The sequence below is a fragment of the Sebastes fasciatus genome, chromosome 7 (assembly GCF_043250625.1).
Source record: "Sebastes fasciatus isolate fSebFas1 chromosome 7, fSebFas1.pri, whole genome shotgun sequence".
Classification (NCBI taxonomy): Eukaryota; Metazoa; Chordata; class Actinopteri; order Perciformes; family Sebastidae; genus Sebastes; species Sebastes fasciatus.
Genome location: NC_133801.1, coordinates 28,526,118 through 28,553,192, shown reverse-complemented (window position 1 = coordinate 28,553,192; position 27,075 = coordinate 28,526,118). Strand labels below are relative to the sequence as shown.

General features: G+C 40.8%; 2 protein-coding genes and 1 long non-coding RNA gene across 22 annotated transcripts in view; 2 read left to right on the top strand and 1 right to left on the bottom strand.

Annotated features, from left to right (window-relative positions):
- The window catches only part of snx19b (sorting nexin 19b), a 49,691-nt gene extending 23,794 nt beyond the window's left edge, over window positions 1–25,897 (bottom strand). For both annotated transcript variants that reach the window (XM_074640089.1, XM_074640090.1), the window contains exons 1-11: window positions 25,817–25,897; window positions 24,340–24,631; window positions 23,963–24,157; window positions 21,903–23,144; window positions 20,018–20,216; window positions 19,638–19,738; window positions 19,404–19,523; window positions 18,671–18,795; window positions 16,911–17,004; window positions 16,637–16,796; window positions 13,508–13,637 (exon numbers count right to left, since the gene is read on the bottom strand). In XM_074640089.1, coding sequence (XP_074496190.1) covers window positions 13,508–13,637; window positions 16,637–16,796; window positions 16,911–17,004; window positions 18,671–18,795; window positions 19,404–19,523; window positions 19,638–19,738; window positions 20,018–20,216; window positions 21,903–23,144; window positions 23,963–24,157; window positions 24,340–24,600 — 2,627 coding nt within the window. In that variant the 5' untranslated portion in view covers window positions 24,601–24,631; window positions 25,817–25,897. The remainder of the gene's footprint in view (window positions 1–13,507; window positions 13,638–16,636; window positions 16,797–16,910; window positions 17,005–18,670; window positions 18,796–19,403; window positions 19,524–19,637; window positions 19,739–20,017; window positions 20,217–21,902; window positions 23,145–23,962; window positions 24,158–24,339; window positions 24,632–25,816) is intronic.
- LOC141770516 (uncharacterized) overlaps window positions 1–27,075 on the top strand; it is a 458,180-nt gene that overhangs the window by 259,708 nt on the left and 171,397 nt on the right. The window lies entirely within an intron of this gene.
- On the top strand, window positions 9,555–10,509 carry LOC141770520 (uncharacterized). Its single transcript, XR_012594580.1, has 2 exons — window positions 9,555–9,705; window positions 10,216–10,509. It is a non-coding gene; the product is annotated as an uncharacterized LOC141770520 (long non-coding RNA).

Here is a 27,075-nt window from a genome sequence, read left to right as displayed (position 1 = left end):
TTGTCTGCTGCAGACTTTTTGGTCTCTTCAGTGGATGTTTAAGTCACGTGCTTCATTGCTCTCAAAATCTGTGTGCTGGATTTTTCTAACTTCCATTTATGTCCATCGCTCACTTTATGCTCCTCTGGAAAGCGGCCGGGCAAAAAGTTTAATAAATAAATAAGTAAGTAAATAGTTAAAATAGTATGTATATTTATAATAGTTTTATTGTTAAGCACAGGCCATTTCAGTAGAGACATTAAAATTATGACATTAGAATAGAAATAATTTTGTTTTACTTTTATAAGGGTGTTACTGGCATCCAGTAGTCACTTTCAGTCCAAAATGGGGGGAAGTGTAGCTCTGCTGCTGTGCGCTGATGTTGCAATTGAACGAACAATTGACTTACAATTCTTAGCAAAACATTCTTTGGTAACACTGCAGAAACAAATACAATTTATTTTTTTTTTTTTTTGGTAATTATAATTTTGACTGAATAAGTACACATATCAAAACAAATACCAATGATATGCTGATTTCTTAGCAAAAATGAAAAGTTTGACTTTAATTCTTTAGCTGTGACTTTTAACCTCAAATAGATACTCAATGAGAGTTGTAAGAGAGAGTCCAGTTACACTCAAAAGCCCAAGGGTCTGAATCAGCTGATTAAATGAAATGTGGGGCTCAACTCCAAACAATCAACCTGACACAATCAAGGACAATCAAGATACAGGGGGGAGCTGCTTCGAATTCTTGGCAGGAAATCAATAATCAGTGACGCAAGAGAATCCGAAACACGTAAAACATCAGCTGAGCTGGCCGACAACTATGTGTTGGACTCCAGTGGGATTTATTTTAGTTACCATTTATGGTAAACACAGACAAGTATAACCAGGTCCCGCGTTTGAGCTAAAATAAGCCTACGGACCGTTTTCGACAGACAAAATGTCATAGCACAAGTATGTCTCTGGAGACAGAAAACGAACCATGACTTTGGAGCCACATCTCGGCGCCCAAGGCTCAGGTGAGCGTTGAAAACTGACATCAGAGACGTGAGATAGGCCAAAGGGTCACTTCATCATGTCATCATTTTGCAAACATCCCGACAGCGTTTTAGCACGCGGCACTTGTCCTCCATCTAACTTTATCAAGAGTGTGGACAATAATGAGGCATATTATCTTTCATGTCTTGGGGAGGGAGGATTCTGGTGTCCCTACAACTCACTAAATAAGGATAAATGGACACAGAGGCCGGTGAACTGTAACTGATGGCACACAGGGGCTAAGTGAGATGAGTGTGTTTTCATAACCTTCACGAGAAGTGACGTTGGTATTTGACCTATAATGTCCCCTTGAGACGATTACATACGTCTGTAGGAATTGAAAGCAACTGCAGACTACTATTAGCCTGTAATAGAAGACAATATTTATATTTCAACAACGTCCGTCGATGTAAAAAGGGAGTAAAGCCCTGAGCAAACGTGATAGTGACATGACACAGGGCACGCTTCCAACTGAAACACAGGGTGAGATATAAACCACTCAGACAGCCTGATCCCACTATGAGGAGTGCGTCTGAATTTGTCTCATCTCAGGAACAGCTTGTCCAGGGATGTCACACCTCCTACACACTACAGAGCCTGATAGATAGCCTGCAACATTATGTAACAGCATCTTTCCATCCAACACTCCCATCAATACCAGATCTGCCATGTACAGCCAACCCCTCTGACCACCGGCACACTGCTGACAGGAGAAGCTTGAAACTTCCAAGCAGGGCTTTTCCGTTTATACCTCAGGCCTGGCCCCACTACCCATCAGTCAAGGAACAGCACCAGAACAGAAAAATAGCAGAGGACTATAATATTCACTGTGAAAACAACCAGCGGTGTCAAGAATCCTCCCGAGTTGTAGATGAATTGTTTTCGGGCCAATTCTTTAGGAGGAGATTCCCCACATCGCTGTCACTGAGAATCATTAGGTCCGGGTCACAGTAGCACGGCATGAGGTCTTCTGTTATGCTAAGACGTGTTAAAAAATGAGCTCTGACACTCGTAAAGTCGGGCAGAGGTGCCAAATTAAACACCATGTCCACAAGTTTCATTTCTACAGCTACTAAAGTCACAACTAGAAGATTAAAAATAGACTTGTCTTCAAAGCCAGACACACACAACTATTTTTCTCATACTGTTAATACCTCAAATTAAATATGTGATACATATTTGTACATGTAGTAAATTTAGACCAGAGTGCCTGGACCAATTCATTTGAACAATTATTTTGTCCTCTCTGGTGGAGATGGCAGCGAGCCTGCAGCAGACTAGCAGGCAAATGAGCCGTTGGACATGAGTAAACATCACTACATGTGGATCTGCTCAACTCTTGACAGGAGCATGGGGCTAGCTGGAGTACTAAGTTGTGCCCACATTGCACTGTTAGTGCTGTGGCCTTTGTAAGGATGAATAACAAACTAGGGATTTTAATAATGAACTGTTTAGCCGTTAACCGACATTAATAATTTTAACCGATTAAGGCCATAGGTTAAACCGTTAAAAGAAATATAAAAAAATTAAATAAAAAGCCGAGCAAAACTCAGAGGAGTGGCTTGTCACTTAAAGGAGAATAGCTGGTCCGCCTTAACAGTCCACCATTAGAGAGTCTGAGCCGGTGTTGCAAGACATGGGAGCTTGGCTCGGGTCTGAGGAGTTGTAGAATTTATTCACCAACAAATAAACTGCACACACACTGCTACAGCTACGTTCACAGCTCTAACGCCACCGACAACCCCACACTCACCACCGCCGCCACACAAACACCGTCTGTCGGACACTCGCTAACATTACGCCGCACTGACAGACCGTACTGTATGTGTGTGACAATGGCGAGCACGAGCTGCTAACGTGGCACAAACACACACTGTTTGTTGGACACTTGCTATCGTTACGCCGGGCAGACACACAGCTGACAACCTGCTAAACTAAACTAAATGTGCGGTGGAGACTTTTACTGGGAAAGTGGCTGCATGTCCGCGACACTACACGCAGTATTGTGGCTGCTACAGTAGCTCTCAGTGAACTGGGGACTCAGTTGTCTGTTGTGCTCCTAGACTGCAGCTGGTACACCACTGCATGCAACGCACTAATCTTGTTGGTTAATAATCGGTTAACGAGGGTCGGTTATCGGTTAGAAAACAAATTCAAAATCCCTATAACAAACAAAACAATTATAAATATGAAAATAATTTTAAATTTAAAAAAAAGAATTGCTCTTAGTCTTACCACACTCAAAATGTATCTATTGAAGTGGCCTTCTGCAGCCACAAAGTCTAGACAAAAGCAAAATAACATTTTGACATGTTATTTCTTAAACATGCATTAACTGATTCTTTACCCACTGGGAGGCAGCGTAACAAGCTGTTAACACAACACTGACAAAAGGCAAAGGGTCACTCCCGCTTCAGATGAAAGCATGTGGTGACATCAATGTCTGTATTTTGAATTGGCGGCAGCAGCAGGGCGCAATTCCACCGTGGCTCCCGGCCACCTTCAATCCTACCAGCCTGAGCACCACAAGTTGAAAAATTACATGCAATTTTTTTTGTCATGTGTTAAATGCCCGAGTTAGGTGGATCTATTGGCAGAAATGGAATATTCATATGTTTTCTTTAGTGTATAATCACCTGATAATAAGAATCTGTGTGTTTTTGTTGCCTTAGAATAAGGCTGCACAATTAATCAAATATTAATCACAATCACAATTTGGGCTTCCCACAAATAAATGAACATGATCTGCAATATTGACGTTTAAATTGTGTGTTCTGCTTATAAAAACTCTGCAAGATATCAAATCAAGCCCTTCCTAAACTATCAGCCAGCCACCAGCCGGCGATCGAGATGTATAGAGAGGGGATAGATATTCTCTATACAACCAATCGGTTTAAGATTAAATTGAAAGCATAACATTGTTTATCTAGCCTCTTAATGTTGCTATTTTGGCTCTCAAAGTGCACCAGATTGATGCACCTAACTTTAAAATGTAGCTAGAAAAAGTGTAGGGTGAATATTCATGTATTATTTCATATTGCAGAAAAGAAATATTGCAATGTCAGTTTTTTCCAGCAACCCTAATTTGTACATTAGCAGGAACGTAGCACGGCATGGAAGTGAAAGCAGTCATAAAAATGCTTCAGTCGGTTGCAATCTGCAACTTCAGGCTAGATCCCGCCAGATCCTGCACACTGCTCCTTTAAAAACCATGTAGTTGTTAAAAAGTTATGGTATCTGGCTATGTTACGACTTTTCATACAAAACTGTGTTTGACGTTGATGACATGGTCTTCACAATTCCATCTACATGAGCCTGAGACAAAAACATAATATTAGGAATGGCCGTAATTACCAGATTAACATTTGAGACTGTTGTTATTGGATAGCAGCATGCTACAATGATCTGAAGCAATCCATCTCCCCATACTCTGTGCAAACCTTCTGCAGTCAAAGGCAAATTGCCAACACTTCAAATACAAAAACAAATTATGTAATACTATGAAAGTGGACTCATGGTGAATAAAATATATCACTTATAAAAGCCAATGTTATGTGTTTTGTTAATGTTGGAGTTCTGACCACATCTTCAGAGTATTTCTCCAAACTCAACAATGTGGTCACAGGCTAAATAGTGCAGCAGCGAGACCGAAACCGCTTTCCCTCAAGCCAAACAACTTGTTGTTCACCACCGGTGAAACCCAAGCAGGCGACTGTATGTCAGATGGAGATCCCTGGGTATTAATTAACAGTGTAGCTGAAGCAGAGACAGAGAGACAGAAAGAAAAAGATTGAGAGAGTGAGAGCGTTCTCTATGACAACTGTTGACAAGCTTTAAATCCTCCATACTCCCCTTCATCCTCACCTCCATCATCAAGCTGTCAGCGGGGACTTGTGGTACCATTTGATTTGTTTATGGAAGCATTAATATGACGTTTTCGGGAGTAAAAATAAAGAATCATGTCATTGTGTGACAGGTGCAGAAAATGACTGGCAGAACAGAGGTGCCACATGGAGCTTAGTGAGGTGAAACGTGCTGTAAAGCATTAAGGAAGCCCTTCAGACCAACAAGCACCCCACTGACAAACAAGAAAACAGAGTATATGGCTGGACCGTGTATGGTTAGTTTGTGAATTTGTGGCTAAATTGTTATACAAATAGTCAGTGGTCATGTCTATAATATTAAATCCAGCAGTAGCAATAGAAATCATTTTGTTTTACTTTTGTACGGCTAGTCGCTTTCAGTCCAAAATGGCGTAAGCGTGGCTTTGCTGCTGGAAACTGACGTTGCAATGGAACAACCAATTGACTTTCACTTCTTAGCAATATACGTTCTTTGTGCACGTGATTGGTCCCTGGTTTTCTGCTTGCCGTTTCAAACAGGAAACAACAAGGCAGCCTGCTCATAAACTTTCTGATGTTCCGTCTAAACAATCCACCAAAATCTACTTCTGAAAACATTTTAATTGTGAAATAGGCTATGTCACCGCTGAATCTCATTTTATTTTTAGAATTAGATTGCCTAGTTCGACAGCTTCGGCCAAGTTTTGTGAGCCGGACGCGTCGCGCTGGACGGGCTCATTTGCAGAAAGGACTCTTCCCACCTTTTCATTTTGAAAGAGCAACAACCAAACTCCAACACTCGGCCAACCAATCGTGTAACTTCATCACTCAGTCAGTCACTCACTCAGTGACAGACTTTTGCATTTGTAAAAAGACAATATCAGCATGGTATTACAGGTCACAGACAAAGAGCACCTGTGCATTTGCCAAGTAGGTGGAGTGCTAAAAAATGTGAATCCATCAGCCAATGTGTCCTCTGGACTCTCAGGGGGGATGTTCCAAACTTGTAGCGCATTTCCACTTTTTTGTAAAAAAAAAAATGCTAAATTTCAGAATAGCACCTGATACCTGGTATTTTTTTTGGTACCCCCTTGGTCGAGGTTCCAAGCAAATTGAGAAGATACCAGAAGGTGGCGTTGAAACATTGCAGACACTGGTTGGTCACAGAGAATCAACACTAGCACGAAACGGGGAACCCTGTACAAACCCGCCATTCTTAAATAGCAAAGCTACTGTCAATAGCGACCGCAAATATTTTATTCACTTGATTTTTAAAAACGCAGCCTGTAAAACTACACCATACACTATACCTTAAACTATGGCATACATCATGCCGTACAATTGGTGAAGTGCAAACGTTTCTCTGTTTGGTTGCCAATTAAAGGATTCAGTCACAGCAGTTTCACGTGAGATTGCTACGACGATCAGCTGAGAATCTCGCCTACGATGAAGGGGGTACTATCTGCAGTGGAAAAGGAAATAGAGAAAAGCACCTGGTACCAAAAGTGAGTTGAATCAACGAGTCGAGCCAAACCATGCAGTGGAAATTAGGCATTAGTGTGTTACTGACCACAGTCCAATGGCAAAACAGCTTGCCGGGAAAATCTGATCCACTTAATGCAATTAGATTAATTACATTCATTATACAGTATTCTATCATCATCGCCACTAACCCATTTGCACTACCTCACAACTGTAGCCAATGTTGTCCAGTGCACGTACTGTAAGTGAGTACCGGAGTCTCAAAGAGCTTCATTCTGTTGTAGGGCAAACCCACCTCAACTCTCACAGGCATGCATTTATGGAATTGACATCATTTTAAAGGCTGACATAAGTCTCAGCAGTTTTTTTTTTCTCAAAGTGTAATGACAATTATTTGTATTGACTCAAGATCATGACCAACAGGAGATTACTGTTTTTTTATTTGGCGAATGAACGATGTATTGTTTACAGACACATTAAAACCAAACAGAACATGGAGTATCCCTATTAATGCTTGTGAGGTTGACATAAAGTGGCTGCACTCTGCTACATCTACAGTACATCTAGACACTGACAACAATCTGGCTCCAGCTGGATTTTCCATCCAGACTGCTGTCTAAGAGAAAGAGACTATATTCATCTTAAACTGTCCCACTTTCCAGTCCATAAAAATCAGACATCTCCCAAACCAGGGCCTCGCCTTGGACCCCATTTATAGGAGCAGAGAGACAGCTTTTCCAGCCAGACCTGTCACACACACACACACACGCACACGCACACGCACACACGCACGCACACGCACGCACACGCACACGCACACGCACACACACACGCACTCACACACTCACGCACACACACACAGATTTGGCCTGTTGGGTCCTGGCTTCATCTCCCACACACAAACATGCACACATTATATTAAAAAAAACTTCACAGCACTTGTTCTTAATAGGACCTTTAGACTAATTTGTGGATTGATTTATTGATATAGAGGAATAGAATGACTGACTAAAACTGAGCTTGCATTTTTATATTCCTTTCAGGGGACACCAGGACACCAGGACACCAGGACAGACAAAATGGGACACCAGGACAGACAAAAACAAAACACAACACAAAAAAATAAAATAGTCGTAGGAATGTTTGCTCGGGATAATAACAAAATGAACTAAGTCCATAGGCCTTAATGAGGTAGGCTTTCGGGATTATTTTGAAAGTGTCCAAAAATGCAGCATTACGGATTTCTGCCGGGAGAGAGTGCAAGGAGGAGCAAGGGCATGGAGGGACTTGACCGGGAGCCAGTGAAGGTGGTATTAGGGTGGGGGTGTTGTGCTGCTAGGGCTTGGTGCGGGTGGTAGAAAGCAGATTTGGTGATGGATTTGATGTGTGACTACATCAAAGACGACAGAGGGGCGAATTCACTAAAGGATTGCGCTGCTTTTGCTGCCGCTAAACCTGCACAAATAAGACCCCCCCAAAAAACGTGTAGTTCTCAAAGCACCCACAAAGGGTGAAATGCACCCCTAACTGCGCTGCCAAGCAAATAGCGTCTCGGTACTCTTGTGCTATTTGCACTGATTTAGATTAAGCAATATGCATAGGTTACATTTGGTACTTTTCAATCCAAATGAGCCTCATTGCAAAAACAGCCCAATTCACAAAGATAATAATATTTGCATAAAACAAGCATATTTACCCACTCCCATGTTGATAAGAGTATTCAATGCTTGACAAATCTCCATTTTGAACTGATTAAAAATGTGCGATTAATTTGCGATTAATCGCGATTAATCATGGACAATTATGCAATTAAATGTTTTAATTAATTCACATCCCTCGTTTCTGCATATAACATCCCGGAGTGTCTTATCAAGCCTATAGCATGGCCACATACCAAAAGAGAAAAGGTGGCTGAGCTTTGAGTTAGTTGTGAGTTTTAACTCATAACTACGTAACTAGTATGACGGTGTGAAGCATCCATATGTTTGCTAAGGTTACCTGTAGCTTATTGCAACTAGAGCACTGATATAAAGTGATGGTTCAGCTGTTGATGTAAAATATGTTTATGTGTTGAGTCCTGCTACCTAATTTCAAAGATCATCTGCCAGACACTCAAAAACAAATATTTTTTTACAGCAATTAAATTAAATGCCCAAAAACATATTTTTGTCCAAGATTGTAAAATCTTAATCCTTTCTTTACACCAACAGGTTAGCACATTGCTATGGCTTATATGTTCACCAACAACTGGCTATTCACGCAACCTACAGACTACATACTTTATGTATGAGCGGGAAAAGCAAAACAATGAGCTATGAGTGGTTTAAAGCTGCGTAGAGCTCTACCTCTTTGTCTTTTGTATCTCTTAAATCAGATGGAGTGCATCCCGAAATACGCAGGCATGGTTCTGGTAACCATCAGTAAATCCTGGCCAAAGCCCAAAGGTTGTGAGTCCAGACGCTTTAAAACACCCTGACATACGCTAACAATTTGAACTATCCTCCACATCATTCTTTCACATCACTTTTTCCTTTGAGTAGAGTGGCTTTTATATAAGGCTTTGATGTAATTACAATTTGTATGTAAGTGAATGCTGCTTTACTCTTGCATTTTACTTTTATGTAGCACTTCATTTGTCATTCTTCATCTTCTTAACTTACAACACTTTGCATTTGTTTTTAACTCTGTTGAAAAAATTATACATGAGCAGAGCTATCTTTGTAACACAGTTTAATCTGTAGTGTTTCTATCAACAGCAGTTCAGAGCATCTTGTCTCCTCTGCACAGAGAGACCAGTGGATGAGAGGAGATACCTGCCACTCTGAGAGCTGTCACTGCAATGCTGACAGACTGCTGCCTAATATAGACGAGGCCAAACAAAAGCACAAGGCCTTTCATACTTGGCTGGTGGAACCTCTTAAAATAGAGGGCCCAGTATCAATATGAAGAAACGATATTCCGGTACCGACACCCCAGGGAACGTGATGCCACGGCACTAACACCACAAACACTAGAACCTGACAACACTGTCTTCATGTTCGGTTTACTGGCAGCAGGAGCTATACCTATATGTGACAAATGTTTGGGGAGTTGTGGTCGGGCATTCTATTGAGGGCAGAATAGTGGAGCGTACATGCATGCCAGTGGCGGCTGGTGACTCCAAAAATTGGGGAGGACAGGAGGAAAACCATCCCACGGTGTCATGACAATTTATTTAGTTTTAGTTTTTTATTTTGCACTTGCACCTCCATTTTATGTATTAGCTTAGTCCTGCTTGATATATATGCTTGCATGTTCCTAATTTGTATTGTCATATACACTCACCGGCCACTTTATTAGGCACACCTGTTCAATTGCTTGTTAACACAAATAGCTAATCAGCCAATCACATGGCAGCAACTCAATGCATTTAGGCATCTAAACGTGGTGAGACGACTTAATGAAGTTCAAACCGAGCATCAGAATGGGGAAGAAAGGGGATTTAAGTGAGTTTGAACGTGGCATGGTTGTTGGTGCCAGACGGGCTGGTCTGAGTATTTCAAAAACTGCTGATCTACTGAGATTGTCACGCACAACCATCTCTAGGGTTTACAGAGAATGGTCCGAAAGAGAAAATATCCAGTGTGCAGCAGTTGTGTGGACAGAAATGCCTTGTTGATGTCAGAGGTCAGAGGAGAATGGGCAGAGTGGTTCGAGATGACAGAAAGGCAACAGTAACTCAAATAACCACTCGTTACAACCAAGGTATGCAGAATACCATCTCGGAACGCACAACACGTCCAACCTTGAAGCAGATGGGCTACAGCAGCAGAAGACCACCCAGTACTAGCACCGGCCACTTTATTAGGTACACCTTGTACCTAATAAAGTGGCCGGTGAGTGTACATACACGGTACTTAAACAGGATTCTTTTTTATTTTTTATTATTATTCTGTAAATCTAATCTTTTAATCTGGAAAGCAATTTGCACTTAAATTTGACAAGTGTTAGCAATGGTTTACAAGATTACTTAAAAACATCAATCACTGCAGCCTCAGGATGGGAACAAACCTTGTGTTTGTAATCTGTCACTAGAAGCCTGTCTGTAAACTGCCCGTATAGCAGTCCGTTGCCCACATAGCGATCCTGTCCAGGGTGAGCGCACCGCACGTCTCCGTAGCTCCGTAGCTACGCAGCTCTGCTGTGGGTCCAACCTGGACAGCTGATGGAGAGGCCCGAGCAGCGATTAGCGAGGTTCGAGCAGTGCTCTCTCCATCCACTCCCACGGCGAAACTATGGTGGCGTGCAGCACTCCCGGACTGGATCCCGGTATGGGCGATGTACTGCTGCACGAGTCATTCAGAGCTGCTATTACAAGCTAACTGTTGCGTTAGCTAACACTAGTAGCTAGCTACAGCTCAATAAAAGGCCTAAATAAAAAAGTATTTGTTTCGTTGTGTTTAAAAGTAGTTCACAATTTGCACATTATAATTTTTTCCCTAATAAGCTGCTGTCTAATACTCTACCGCCAGATCATCACGTACAGTGGTAGAGACTGAAGACGACATTTGGACATCATCACTGGACAAACGCAATGTCAATCTTGTATTCTGTTGGTTGTTGATTGGTAACAACCTCCCTTGGTGCGTCATTTGACGTGTTTTGGCCAATCACAGATAAGCACGAAAAAAAAAGAAATGCATTGAATTGATAGGAGAGGTCCTGTCTCAAGGGAGAACAGCAGGTGTCCGTCCTCCTCTACCCCCCACGATGCCACAACCACTTCACACACACAGGCTGTCCTTTCCCCTCGGCCCTGCAGGGTCGCTGTTGAAGCATTTTCATCAGGATTTAAATAATGGATTTTTTCCAAAGAAGAAATGATGAGAAAAATATTTTCTAAATGATTATAGAATTTGGTAATGGTTTATTTAACCAATTACTCTTTTTTTGGTGCATACATGCATGCACATAGACTGGATTAAATGTAATAGTGAAAAGCTTACATACTATTCCAAAAGTGAGAGCAAACTTCTCTGATCGGCACTTTTCTGTTAAGTGTTTAATAGGTACACTGCATGGAACGTGACGCCCGTGATCTCTTAAAACACGGACCACTGCAAAGGCTCATAACCAACCCTTGTCCAAAGCATCAACTCTCTTGACTAATGACTGTACATAAGCCAGAGTCCCCTATCCGGTTCATAAACAGCCCTCTCTGTGGAATCTCCACCAGGGAACCATGTGTTTTCATGTCCTGACCTGGCTGAGTCCACAGACTCAGACGCCCCCTGCTATGTAGAACTTTCCATCACTTCTTTGCTGCAGAAAAAAGCTTGTAAAAGCACTTTAAGAGTCATTCAGGGGCAACTGTTGTCAAAGGGAGAGAAAAATGATTTGCATTGTTGGGGCAGCATTGGGCAGGTTTACTTGGAAAGATCTATATCAAGTTGTATTAAAATGTTATCAGCATCACTGAGGATGGGGAAAGTATCTACAGCATCTAATTGAAGTTTTGTCTCAGCAATGTTACATAAATAAACAATTTTAATAAAGAATAACAATAAAGTTGTTTAAGCATCAAAATGTACTTTAAGTACAAAAAATAAAAGTACTCATTAAGCACAATGTCCCATTTTATAATAATAATATATTATTGGATTATATTTATTGATGCATTAATATGTTCATCACTTTAATAGTGCAGCTGGTAAAGTGGAACTAATTTAAATATATGTATACATATTATTACTTTGCTGGGTAGCTTTTGAATTTTCCCCTGGGGACCAATAAAGCCTTATCACAAAATCAAAAATGTATTTATTGATTGTATTTTGAATAGATTTTGGAATCACAGACATAAACCATTGGGACTCGCTGTATGCTGTAAAGCTGCCAGGCTGACAAAAATACCTAAACTCTCCTTCACAGTCTACTTATAGTTCACATACCATGTGTTTGTCGCCAACCAACCACTGACCAGACATACCTTTCAGACATACCTTGCTCAGTTGTGGGAACCGTCTCGCCTTAAGCAAAAGGAAACTTACAGGACTGATATGTAGAGGGATTGTGGGTGAGCGATCTACCTACAACATATTTAGTATTACATTTAACCTGATGACAAGGCACTGTGATTGCCTGAGTTTTAGACACAATTTAATTGTGGATGTTTCAATGTCATTAAAAAGGTAATTTTAAGTGATACTACTCTACATTTATTTATTAAGTTCATAATGTGACTCAGTTTTCAGCAGTTTAAGCCGTGCTTTTGTCAGCTTCTGCTATGTCATGGGCAAAATACTAATGCTTTAACAAGCTACCATGCTACCATTGGTATACTAACCTGCTCACATTTAGAACAATTTGATTGATTGATTGATGAATTAACTCGGTTTGCAGAGTGGGTACGAAATTTAACATACACAGTAAAAAAAACAACAACAAGCAATCCAAGACAAAGTCCACACATGGCCACACCCTCTATAAACAGTACACCATACTACCGGCCTGTCGTGCTTATAAAGTACAACAAAAAATCAATATGATGCACAACTGTTAGTATGCAGCAAAGAGGCAATACAGCACAGAACATAGAACGTTCTACTATGCAGCGCTGACTATAGAAGTGGTCCCCAAACTTTGTCAGACCACAGCGCCCCTTGTCATGGCACTTCATGCCAAGGAAGGAATCCAGTAAGGAATCCATTGGCACCAACCATGGCATACTAGCTTGCCACGAAGGAGGCTAAATAACGCTCCAAAGTAAACTTACGCTAAATCTTGGCGAGGAAAAACTGTGATCTGCTGGTTGCATTACTTTAATCTATACATCATGGCAGTTACACTTGTTATCATATTTTACTTTGGATGGAAGTACTGGACTGGCAGGCGGCCGATCAGTCTGGAAAACATATCACCATCATTAGGGTGGCTAAACCTATGGATTTAAGTCTACATTTGCAGATTTCTAACTTGTTTTTATTTTACTTTATTTGATTAATTCATTGTATGCATTGATCTAAATCTCTTTTCTTTTAAGTATGTTTTGGCTCTATGTCTGTCTCTTTTGATAACTTCCTGGGGAATTGTTGTTTTTTGGTTGTTTTTTTTAAAGTTTGCTGTTAGACAACTGTTACTTTTATGGCATCCCGCGACTGTTAAATGAATGTAGCATGTCACCTGTTAATGAAGGTCCCAAACAGCAGCCTGATGGTCTTCTGAATGTTTTCAGTGCACAGCCAGCTCCACTGCTCCTTCATCAGCAGACACATAATGTTCAGAGCCACCTCAGCCAGTGCCGTCTCAGATGCTGTGCCCACAACATGCAAGAAACACATAAAAACACTATGATCACTATGACAAAATAATTACTGTATTACAGGCAAAGATTAGAGACCATATTCAAAATATACAGCACTGGATGCAACCGCAGCACCTGACAGACAGATATGGAGGGACAAGCACATATAGCTGAAACCAAACATTATGTTATTGTATGTTGAAACATTCTGTTTCAGAGAAATAAATGTTTTTTCTGTGTTCTTCTGATGAACATGCAGGTCCAGTGATCCCATCAGCACCCCACTTCATACATTTATTAACACTGCCCTCGTGTGGTTAGATGCTGCTGGTTCTGCTGAGTGTGATTGTTGTTTTTTTATTCTAGCACTCCACTACATTTAAATGTGCCATGTTTTTTAGTTAAACCAGTCATTTGGTTAGCACAATCCTTCCAGTGCTATCTGTAGGATATATGTATTGGATTAAGTGTGAAAAGCCCGATCAGAAAAGTTTTGATGGCATCAAAAGTCGACAGGCCACCTAAAATCCTCTAAGAATCAAACACACACCTCTCTGTAGTCTTGAACGGTGGCTGTCAAAGATTTGCAGTTTTATCCTTTACAGATATTTGATACTGTTTTCCCACTGTGAAAACTGATACTGGAGTCCACAACAACGGACATGAATTCAAGATGACCACGGCTGCAGTGACTATCGAAACTATAAGACTATTTTTATAACCACCTCTCAAGTAGGGCTGGGACAATTCACCTATCTCCCGATTCGATACTGTCACGATACTCGGGTGCTATGCCTGTCAGTGTGTCAGTGTGCTGACTTGACTATGACTTGCCCCAAACTGCATGTGATTATCATAAAGTGGGCATGTCTGTAAAGGGGAGACTCGTGGGTACCCATAGAACCCATTTTCAGGTCAAGGAACCACTTTCAAAAAGGTCATGCCAGTTTTTCCTCACCAAAATTTAGCGCAAGTTTGCAGCGTTATTTAGCCTCTTTTGTGACATGCTAATATGACATGGTTGGTACCAATGAATTTTTTAGGTTTTGTAGTTTCATATGATACGTGTGTTAAAAATCACGAGTTGCTTTAATGCGTTAAAGAAATTAGTGTCGTTAAAACGAATTGGCGGGAACGCATTATTATTGCGTTAACTTTGACAGCCCTAATCGAAATTCTTTAAATTTAGTGTTATTAATTTAGTACGGAATGAATTTCACAATTAGGTATTTGGTTGTTTATAAAGCTTAAATGTACTGTAAACGCACTGACTGAAACATCAACGTATTCAGACATCTGCTGTGAAAAGTAGCATATTAGTTCTCAATGAATTGTCTGGTAACCTTTATAAATATTAATTCACCCTTCGTTCACCCTGACTCTCTGGAAAAAAAAAAAAAAGTCCTTCAAAAAGACAATGACCAGATGCCTAACAAGGAAGAAATTTGGATTCAGGGAACGTCCCATTCCACTGTCAAGCAAATGCAGAGATAGTTTCCATATGATGTTAAGGAGATCATCCATTTTTCCTATGGCGATTCCCTGTGATGGAGAAAGATGGAGCAGGGATGATACATAATGCAACATGGTGCAACATGGTGGTTGGAGAGAGACATGAAAAATAAGAGTTAAGGGTTAGGGTTAGGGCTAACATTAGGCACGGGTCCCTTCATCGTGCAAAGAGGAATGTGTGCGATAAAAAAGACCATATCTCTGGTTCCACTGCATTCATTTTGATCTTGTTTTTGAGTGTCCATCAGGAGTCTGACAATGTTATAGGAATGCAATGTGAAATCAGCAGAGTACTCTTTTAATGCTCCCTGTTAGTATGCAGGAATTTTTTAAAGAAAATTCAGGTGACGTGGTGTGAATGTAAAAAAAAGTGAACAGAAAGAAAAGTCTTCTGATAAATAATAATAAAAAAAAAACATCATCGTCATTAAATTAAGTTTCCATCCTGAAAAGAGATGGCAGTTTCCAAGCTGCATTCAGATGCACGTTCACATTACCACCTATGCAGTTTTAACCCATGTCTGTGAACGGGGTGCTAAAGGAAGCTTTAGGTTTGTAAAGGAGAAATAAAAGGGACCATCACACCAAGTCACTTTCATGTGTTTTTGTCTCTTCAGCTACAGCAGCATGCCAAAGGGTTGCCAAAATATGAAACCGGTCTGATGAATCTGATGAGTGACTGGAATATGGAACAGGCTGGTTTCCATCAGATAGTCCCGCTGTAATCGTGGTGAGATACTGAATGGAAAGTGGTGGAGTGAAGCAGACAGGAAGGCAGGGAGACACAACAGCCAGTGAGTCACTGAGTTGGTCGGACACAAAGGAAAACGAAAGCAGACAAACCAGAGTCAGACAAGCAGACATGATGATTGCAGAGATAATGAGAGGCTACATTAGGAGGTTAAGATTCAAGTTCACAACTGGATTTGACCTAAATTCAAATATTTGATTAAATCCATTTAAGGTGATCCATCTAACTGCAGCACCAGCTTTGTTTGTAATAGAAGCTTAACTGCTAGTGTCATCACCTGTATGATGATTCCTCCACTGGTCTAGACAACGGCCGTCAAAGTTAATGCCATAATAACGCAAATTTGTTTTAACGACACTAATTTCTTTAACGTAACCTTGCGATTTTTAGATTGTAGTGGGATGAAGGTAATGAATCTAGAAAACCTAAGGATTTGGATTGGTGCCAACCATCGCTTGACCTCTGATCTCAAGATATCTGAATGGAAATGGGTTCTATGTGTACCCACGAGTCTCCCCTTTACAGACATGCCCACTTTATGATAATCACATGCAGTTTGGGGCAAGTCATAGTCAAGTCCTAGTGGTAAAATTCTGTAAACCAGTCCGGTCCAGTGTTTGGCTTAATATCAAACTGGTTTGAAAATATGTACACCGGCCCAAACCTATTAGGCAACCTGACTGAACTTGAGATTAAACAGAGTGAATACGTATTGTCACAATTCATCCCCTTGCCCAGTTCTTACCAGGTTCCTGACTGTGCTTTCCTCTCAACATGTCACCCCGATAGCCTCCGAATTCTCTTATTGCTGGACTGTCCTCCCTCTCTGACTCGACTCTGATGGACAGTTTTTCTTGTTCAGAGACAAAGGCTTGCAAATCTCCCAAAGACATCCCGCTAAACACCTTTGAGAACAGAGAGAGGAGAAGGCAGTAAAACCAGGAAAAAACATTATCAGCCCTAAAAAGTCATTTGATTGCTGAAGCAGCAAATATCAGTGGTGCATAGCAACTACTTACTGTGCTAGTTTGATCCCAAGTGAACAAAACCGGCGGTCTAATGTCTGAGCCGTTCATGAAGGGGATGTTTTTACTGGAGAACTTCAGACGAGACCTGGGATCATACAAACAAATCAATATGCACGTACACACACACACACAAAACCAAAGACAAAACCTGCGTTAAAACAGCACAAGTCTGATTTCACACTGTAACAATCATCATGTATAGTTTGATAAAACAGGCCATAAGATGCAATGCAACTCTTTGCTACAAATAAAATGCTGCCTCTTTTCTTTTCAAAAATATATATCCCTAAAATGAATGAATATCCGTGATCAAACTAATCCTGATTATCATTTTGGTCATAATCATGCAGCCCTAGTATAATACACGCAGAGTATCACGCTGTGCTCCCAAACCCAAGCCCCAGCCATGCAAGTCATGATCCCTCACAGGCTGTTCCACCAACAAACGCGGCCAGTATTTGAGTTTCACACTTTCTGCTTTGAAACTACACACACGTTACGTCAACATGCAGGAGAAGTCTTCAAGGTGCAGGGTTTCCGTCAGTGTATTGCAAGCCCGGCGGCCCACTGTGTCTAAGTTAACTCCCTGCCGGGCCTGAGCATCGGGGAATTGTGTATTTCTAAGATGCATTTAAAACTAAAATGTGTTATACAAGTAGCGAACGCCGCCAAACTCCTTTAAGGAATAACTCGTAGGTTGTGTGCTTGTGTGCATTTGCAAGTGTCAGAGAGAGAGAGAGAGAGAGAGAGAGAGAGAGAGAGAGAGAGAGAGAGAGAGAGAGAGAGAGAGAGAGAGAGAGAGAGAGAGAGAGAGAGAGAGAGAGAGAGAGAGAGAGAAAGAGAGAGAGAGAGAGATTTTGACACATATTTTAGATTTAATCCTCGTCTTAATCTTAAAACCAAAATGTTTATTAGTTTAGGTTTCATTTTAGTCATTTTTATCCTTCATAGTTTTAGTGTAGCTTTAGTCACCGAAAATAATTTGATTTTAATCAAAATGTTTTCTCTTTTAATTATTTCAGCTATTTTTTTTATTTTATCTTAGTCATGTTTAGTTATCAAATTATATTGAACATTTCTGTCATTTTAGTCAAACTTATTTCACAAATAATTTTATCTTATCATTATCTGATGCAAAACACCGGTTGAATGATTAAGAATGCAGCTTTGCAGTTAGTTCGAGTCCTCCTGACTGCTCATTAATGATGCACGGTTCAGTCGCACCCACTGGTCCGTTATGAGAGCCAATCCGCCCGCCCAATATGTCAAAATAAGCGTTACTCAACCAACCGAACTCCGCCCCAAGCTGCAAACAACCAAGTTTATGCATTATAGTAGCACAATTGTCAGGATTGAGGTTTGAGACTTGAAGAACAGAAACGGACTGAGCGCCGCCGCTGCAGCGTGCTGTGTGTGTTTGTTTGAGAGAGAAGAGAGTGACTTTTATAAAGTTTTTATGTTTTTAAACTACATTTTAGTCTTGTCTTTTTTCATCAACAACATTGCGTGTTTGATATCGTCACCGTTAGTGTTTAATGACGTCGGTGTCGTCACGTCATTGTCTCGTCTTAGTCCTGGAAAGAAAGGTCATTGACGAACATATTTATGTCAAAGTTTTCGCTAACGAAATTAACACTCATAGAGAGTGCCTGTGTGTGTGGGCAGCAGTAACGTTGTAGCTGTGAATGTAGCGGGTTTGTGTTTTTGGCATTTATATGGAAAAAAGTTGGTCTGGATCTCTAGAGTCTTACTTGCTCTTCTTGTCAACAATTATTTTCACTCCGTCAATCTCTGCCTCATTATCCTCTGTTGGGCTCTGAGGTTCGGAACGAGGAAACGCTGTCTTCAGGGTGTCCACGATGGCATTCACCACAATCTAAACACAAAAACACAAGTAACCCATGTGCGACATTAAAAACTCACCATGGACCCAATAGAGATTTAGGCATACTTATCTTGCATATAAACATAATTGTACAACCATAAAAAAAAAAATGTTATCATGTTAAATTTTGTGTTTATGACATTGCATCCCAGTCTGATTATAGTAATTAACCTACACATACTGATATGGCTTCTTTCATTTATATGCTGAGGCAACCCAAAGTAAAGAAGAAGATAAACTTGTATTTATGGAAAGTGTTCATGAAGGCCTCAAAATGTCTGCAAGAGAGCCCTCAAGGACTTGATTTGACAGTGGGAAAGCCCTGAACCCTCACAGACTTTGCAGGAACGCCCCTCAAAGTCGGTGAGTCTGTGAGTGTGGACATTGGGATTGGGCCTATGACGCCAACAGGTGCCAATTTATTAACAATTCAATGCTACGGTTGGCCACATGGGGCCCAAATACCAACCACAGTCTAACAACATACTTCTTATAATACGGAATTTAACTTGTCCTTTCTAATATTTGCCTCCTACACATACAATGTGCTTATCATAAAGTCAAGTATTAGTGCAATAATGAAATATTAAGGATCGAACCTTGTCTATGCGTGACACAATGAAAGGTTTCTTGACAAAGGCAATCCTGGCGTCTGTATTGAGAGCCAGAAACTCCTGCATCTCTTCGCTGTTGGCTATTTCAGGGATGGCACAGAGTATCTGAGAAAGAGGACAGAATGCTGGTTACAACCTTTGACATCAAAAACGACATCAAATGTTACATTGGGTCTACAAATACTAAATTAATACTAAATAAAATATAAATCCACCAACCTTTAGAAAGGTCTCCAGAAGTCCTTTCCTGGCCTCTATCTTGTCACTATCCATGTTTCCAAACGGCATGTCCGGAAATACTTTCTTTGGACCTTTCACACCTGAAACACAGTCAGATTATTCAGATTACAATACAATCCAGGATGTTGGCTCAAGTATCAACATCAATCAAACTGAATCTTTTAAGCGATCTTTTAAGTAATGACCAAGACCAAATCCAGGTCTGTTTGTAGGCTATGCATGGATTTCTCCAAGCTGGCCAGACTAAAGCCAACCAGGCCACTGTGCACACTGCTCGGCTACAAATGGTAACACAGGGGTTCAAATGTTGACTTAAATACACAAAGATTCTGTGAGATGATCAAGTCCATCCGTCCTACCTTTGATGAGTTTCCTTAGATCCGTTTTTTCTTCCAGCCGTGTTTGCAGGTTGAGGAACTCGCTGTATCGTCTGTTGACCATGTGATAGGCTACCGACTGAACGGGAGATGTGTTCTCACCACCTGGGAGAACAACTTCAGCCTCCTCAGAGCCAGGCTGGATGCTTCCTGGGGTCTCACAGCCCATCGATGTCTCATACTGAAATACAACACAACAAAGTATGAGACTCGCAAATTCCTGTCATGATTTATATTGTGTGTCACATATTGCTGTTTGAGACACAGTTTGTAAAATGTCTTAAGGTCTGATGTGGATATTTGTATATTCAAGCTGTCAGTAATATATCATTGTACCAATATTCAACATAGTTGGCCAATTTCACAATTTTTAAGCCAAACAAACTCTCCATTGAAACGAAGGACGATAATAATACTTAAACAGTATGTCCAAAATGTCAACATTAAAGATCAATTCTGATATGAATGATTTTTTTTTACTCAATTTAAAATGTTATGATTACATTAAAAGATGATGTCGAAGATTATTACAAATTATTTTGAAAATGAAAAGATAAATTCAAAAGAGTTAAATCACTGTTTTCAGTTCCATATTGATATCTCTTATTTCCATTTGGTAATCTCTCATTTTTAATGTCTTTGAGCTGAATTTAAAGCTTCAGTAGGCAGAACGTTTTTGGCATCACTGGGAAAAAATTCCATAATAATCATCACAATCACAAATCGTTTCAGGTAGAGAGCGTTCCTATTGGCTGTGCTCCGGCTGGTGGGCGTTGCTTGGTATTTCCTCAACAGATCTCAACAAGGCTGCCGGGTCACAAACTTTCTCATTTTACAGCTAAACGGTACACTACAAGATTATTCTGAAAACATTTGTTGAACAAAAAACAACCAGTCAGAGCTGATCTGGAGTCTGCCGTCCAGCTGCCGTCTCTGAGTAGCTGTCAGTCTCTCGCGAACTCCAACCAAATGGTCAAACTAGGCAGCGCTGATCAAATATGAATCAATATTCTGTTACCGTAATGCCTATTTCTCGCCTCAAATGTTTTCAGAAACATCTTGTAGTGTACTGTTTAGCTGTAACATCAGAAAGTTTGTGACTCAGCCATGTTGAGATCTGTTGAGGAAATACCAAGCACCGCCCACCAGCCGGAGCACAGCCAATAGGAACGCTCTCTCTCTGAAATGACCTGTGATTGGCCAAAGTCTCCCGTCACAGGCTAGATTTTTTAAAGCCTGTAAACAGAGCCATGAGGAGGAGCAGAAGTTTAGTTATCTCTCAGAACACTTGAATTACAATATGCTTAAAGGTTATTATGGAATTTTTGCCCAGTGATGCCAAAAAAATTCTGCCTACTGAAACTTTAACCTGGGTCGGAACCGGAGGGTGGGCGCTACACTTCTGCGATGACGCTGTTTGTCGGGACGGCGTTATCAGATGTAACTGCCGTATGAGCGCAGTGCAGAGCACTAAAGCACTAAAAGGCACGTGTGGCCGGCCCGACTATGTAAACAAAGCACATTGAAGCTGGGATTACAGCAACAGAGGGAGAGTGACTTCATTCTCTGCTCAGGTAGACATTACTCCTCTCTATCTTTACATAGCAAATAGTTGTTTCTGCTATATTGATGTTCTGGATATTGTATAAAGCACCTTTAACAATTCTTTATATATAACTTTTAAACTTGTCTTTGCGTTGTAATCATTGGGCCTTGCATTAGCTTAGTGGCGCTAGATGTGCACACCATAAAACAACTGGATTACAAAGATAATCATGCTGACATGTTGCACCTGGAAAAGTACAGTATTACACAGAATAATGAATAATGAAGAGAAAAACAGATATAGATTATGTCATCTCCTTACTTTGATAGTGTACAGAGTGTAGGGGTGTGAGCCGGTGCCACGGTGTTCCTTAGCTGTGATGGTGCCAGAGATGCGGAGGTTCTGGATGATGACTGGTCCATCAGGGCTGCTGAGGGGCTCAAAACTGAACGACGCTATAGGGGAAGAGACCTGACACGGACTGACTACAGTCAGCTCATTGGGGTTCCCCAGCCCAGTCTGTTCTACTGCCAGAAGGAGCTCTCTGGCTGGGTTTACTGAAGGGGAGCTGCCCTCCCTCTCCAGGTCTTGGAGGCTGCTGTTACTAAGAATCCCTTCTGCTCTCCTAACTGATGAGGGGTTGCAGCCATTAGGATGCACTACTGGTTCTGAATTCACCAGGACTTTGGGACAGGAGCCATCCACTGGACTGGGGCTAACATCCTCCAAGTCCACACCATTACTGTCATCAACAGACAAGGCACATTCTTTCTGTCTGTCATACAGGCCCTCTTCTTGGCCTATCAATACCAGGGAATCAAGGGAACTTAGTTTATAGTCAGCCGAAGGAGAATCCAGGTCAGAGTCATTTTCCTGGTAAAACGGGTTTAACTTGCTTCCTCTCATGTAATGCCTTAAAAAGGGCAGAGTAGGGTCTTCTTCTTCAGTGATGATCTGTGGAGAGTCCACCTCCTCTGAGTCAATCACATCATAGCTGGCAAGCTCAGGCGTGGCCACTTCTGCGTCACTGACCGTTTCAGTCACAGCTCTTAGTGTAGGAACTTCATTAGTCTTTTGAGGTGCATGCGTTGTCTCTTGTAGTGGAGCGAGCTCTGATTCAGCAGGCGGAGGCGGTAGCGGCGGTGACGAAGCCAGCGACTCTGTTGCGATTGGCTCCTGCGGTTTGCTGGACTTGCTGAATATTTCGATCATGAGAATGTTTAACCAGTCAGGGTCAGAGAGTTTAGCAATGAGAGGGAGCAGAACATTGCAGGTGATGAGCTCTCCAACGACGAACCGTCCAGTGCGGCTCTCCAAGTGAGGCGGTGGCACCAAAACATGCAGCAACATATCTACAACCGCTCTGGTGTAGTTGACTTCCATTGTGTCACTGGTCAAGGCGAGATGAGGCGTGGTAACCGTGGAATACGCTTTCCACAACTGCTCGGCATCACTGCACCACTTCGCTGTCCGAGGCTTTTGCTGCTCGGCCACCAGCTCCTTGGCTCTGATGTAGTCCTGCAGGTGGCAGCCAAACATATCTAGAATCCTCTGGGTCAGCTCCTGCAGTGATTCAAAAAGTTACAAATGTCTCATTAAAGCAATTTTACAAGCAACCTACTGAGCAAGTCTGATTTGACTGCTGCAAAAAAACTGTTTGCTGCATGATGGGAACCGCCACATTCTCTTTACCATATTTGATGGCTATATTTTTCTCATAAGCAGAATACATGGGACTAAGCAATATGCTGTCAAAGCATGGACTTCCGCAGTTACTAATAATTGACGTGTTAAAGCCTTTTTCCTCCTCCTCATTTCATTAGGGATTTTTTATTTTTCATATAGATTTTTTTTAATTGTTTTTCATAGGTGTATATATCTTTAGGCACTGGGACAAATAGGGTTCAGAGCTGTCCTATGGTATTTTGATTTATTTATTCATCTATTTATTATGTGATTTCTTTGTTTCCTTATAATCTCCATGAAAGCCCATTCTTTATATTATTAATAGGTTAGGGTAGTTGGCAGTGTGGGTGCGGTAATGTGGTTATGAAAATCAACACAATATACTGCATCATTATTTCCACAGGTCACCGGTGAAATATCACTTTTGCCTAATTTTGAGCCAGTAAAATCCCTGAATACCTCATGTTTATTGATACATTTATCAACACTCGTGAAGCATTACAGGTAGAAGCAGAAAATCTTGCTGCGGTAAACTTTTATCTCTTAAACGCCTTTCCAAATTAACAGAACCGACATGACGTTTAAGAAATCAGGTCAATGCAGAAAGCCGACCATGACCTGTTTACACAAAGTGCAGGCAAGCACACGACAACACTCTGCAAAAGCTCCAACACTGATGTCTTTAATCAAAGTACCTTTCTGTTAAGCTGTCTTGCGCGTACTTTCAGCTGCATGGCCATAGAGATCATGGCCTCTTGAACCTCTATTTCAAAACCACTCTCAGAGGCCACAGTGGAGTACCAGGAGGTGACAAAGTCCCTGATGATTTTCCTCACTGTGTTGTGGATCTCCTTGTCCAAGTGATGCTCATCCTCCACAGACGGTGGAATCTACAATTTAGCAATGACAAAATAAGTGTAAATTAGGTGATACTGGAGTGATATGGGACCTTGCTTCCCAAAAGCAAGCAAGGATAAGATTATCTTAGCCCAGAAACATAATAAAACTTTTACGATCATGTCAAAGTGAAACTAACACTGGAACTGTAAACCACAGGTAAATGTACACTTACCTCCTCCAGGGTGATAAACCTCTCCAGGTGAACCACACTGTTGGACTCCAGGACGGCCTGCGAGCCGAGCCAGCCACCGAGCACCACCAGCAGGCTAGTGAACACGCACAGCAGCCAGATGTTGACCAGCAGGTGGAAGAGCACCAGCCATGCCAACACCACACCAAAGCCCAACAAGCTCCTTTGTCCCAACACCTCAGCCATGGCACTGTCGGGGTTACTGTCTGGCTTGACACACTCAGGAAGAAATGTGGAGATCATGCATGCCAGGGCAACATCTCACCTTGAGAAACTAAATCAGTGGAGAACACAGATAATGTATAATGTTAAAAATTGGCTGAGAAGCTGCATGGATGTCAGTAAGTTATCAGCATGTCTTACAAAGAATGCATGGTCAGATTCAAGTGGCAGTAGGCAGTATATTTGTTTGCATCATTGGGCAAATATTCCATAATAACCTTTCAGCATATTGTAATTCAAGTGTTCTGAGAGAAAACTAGACTTCTGCACCTCCTCATGGCTCTGTTTTCAGGCTTTAGAAAATCTGTGTAGTTTAATTAAAACAGATGTAGATACTTGGCAATATGCAACATCACTATCAACCAACGCTAAACTAATAAGGCATTAAAACCAGGTGTATTATACTTAACTAGTGTTATTAAACACTGCTTAATATTACTGTAACTGCAGTTGACCTCATGATGTATATGATGCCAGCTGCTAACATCAGTTTGTATGATGTATTGCTTGACTATCTATCGTTAACGTTACCCAGTTAATGTTCAGTCACACCATTATCATTAGTTTATCTGTATCTATCAGTTCTAATAAATAACCTCTCCCAGCTAGGTAACTAAATATAGATCCGATAAATACCGTTATCTGTTCTGGTGAGAAAACGCAGCACCAGACCCCACTCACAAATGTCACAATTTACTGTTCATTCGCTGCATGGCACGTATTTAACCACATAAATATGGTTTTACGAGCTTACTGACTCCTTTACATGTAACAGAAGAGCATTCGGCATACAGGTTATTCGACCTGGAGCAACATATTTCAACATAATATCTACTTTATAGACGTGTAAGAGAGACTTCCTCCGTCTCCACCCTCCACGGTTAAATCACGTTAACGTGATGAAATGAAAAGCGGGGGCCTACAAATCCACATATTAATGACACGATTGCTTTTTGACGTACTTTATTTATGCCGGATTAAAGAGAAGAGTCTAGATATTTGTTTGAAGTATACAATAAGTTCCCGTGAGACGTCAGTCTTCGCCAGTAATCATACCGACCTTAAATTGGTACATCTCTGGCTGGAGGTACGGAGCGGTAGACCCGAGGATGAAGTATTACAGCTAACGTTATAGATACTAGCTACTTTACACAACACAGTGCAAGGTCCTTTCGTTAGATAGATAGGTAAACATTTCCCTATCTATCTATTCAGATAAAGGAGAGAGATATCTAACCTGCAGGAGCTGTCATGGCACGGGATGGGAGGTCTCATGACGACAGGCAGCAGCAGCTCCGGCTGCTTTGTTTACTTCCTGTATCATGATGACGTGATGACGTCAAGTTCAAATGAGAACTCATCCCCGTGGCTCCTACGCAGCCCTATAATGCTTTGGAAGTGGGAGAATTAGGTTGTCAGAAAAGGGAAAATTACCGACAATTGTGACCTTATGTCACTTTAGAAAGATAAATCGCGGATTGTTTTGTTGGCATTCAACAACTACAGCTCCCATGAGGCTTTGTAAGCAGCTAAGACTCATGGGATATGTGGTTTTATGATGATAAAATGCTGGTGTTGAACAACCATGGCAAAAAGGAACTATACTTCAAGTTTATTTTATCAAGTAAACTTAAGTATATTCCCAAGTGTATTTTATGTATTAAGTATAGTGACATCAATGTACTTGTAGTATACTTGTAAGTGTACTACTTCGATATTTATTGGGACTAAATTGTCCCATTTTTAGTTTATAAAAGTACTTTTTTAGTATACTTTAAATAGAGTAGTGAACTTTGAGTGCACAACCAGTTTACATTCAAGTTGTATTTTGTACTGTAATATATAATATGAACTATACTACAACTGAACTTATAGGTATACTGTTAGTTTACATACTTGTAGCCCATTACTTAGTTTACGCACGTGTGACTTCAACAACAGCAGTTTTAGACGTGCGCAGTACCAAAACCAACAGAGATTGCTAAACTCTTATCAAAGCTGCAAACATTAAAATAATAGTCCACCTTCCTACCCTATTATAACATTAAAGTTGTGTATATTGTAATAAATGAAGGATTTTTTTACAATCAATATAAACCTTAATTTATAACAGCTTAATGCTTACATACCATGGACTGTACAGTTACACACACAGTCTCTGTGTGTACAGATACAGATACAGATGCAGATACACCATACAGACACACACATATATATATGTACTGTATATATGACTTGTATATGTGACATATACATATATATATATGTATATATATATATATGTATATGTGACTTGTATATGTGACATATATGACTTGTATATGTGACATATATATATGTGTATGTGACTTTCACATACACATATACATATATATATATATATATATATATATATATGTATATGTGACTCGCTTCATCATTTTGAGTCATTTTGACTCAGAAACACATTTTGAGTTTTCTGTCTGACTGTATTTTTTTTTTCAAAATAAAATCTCT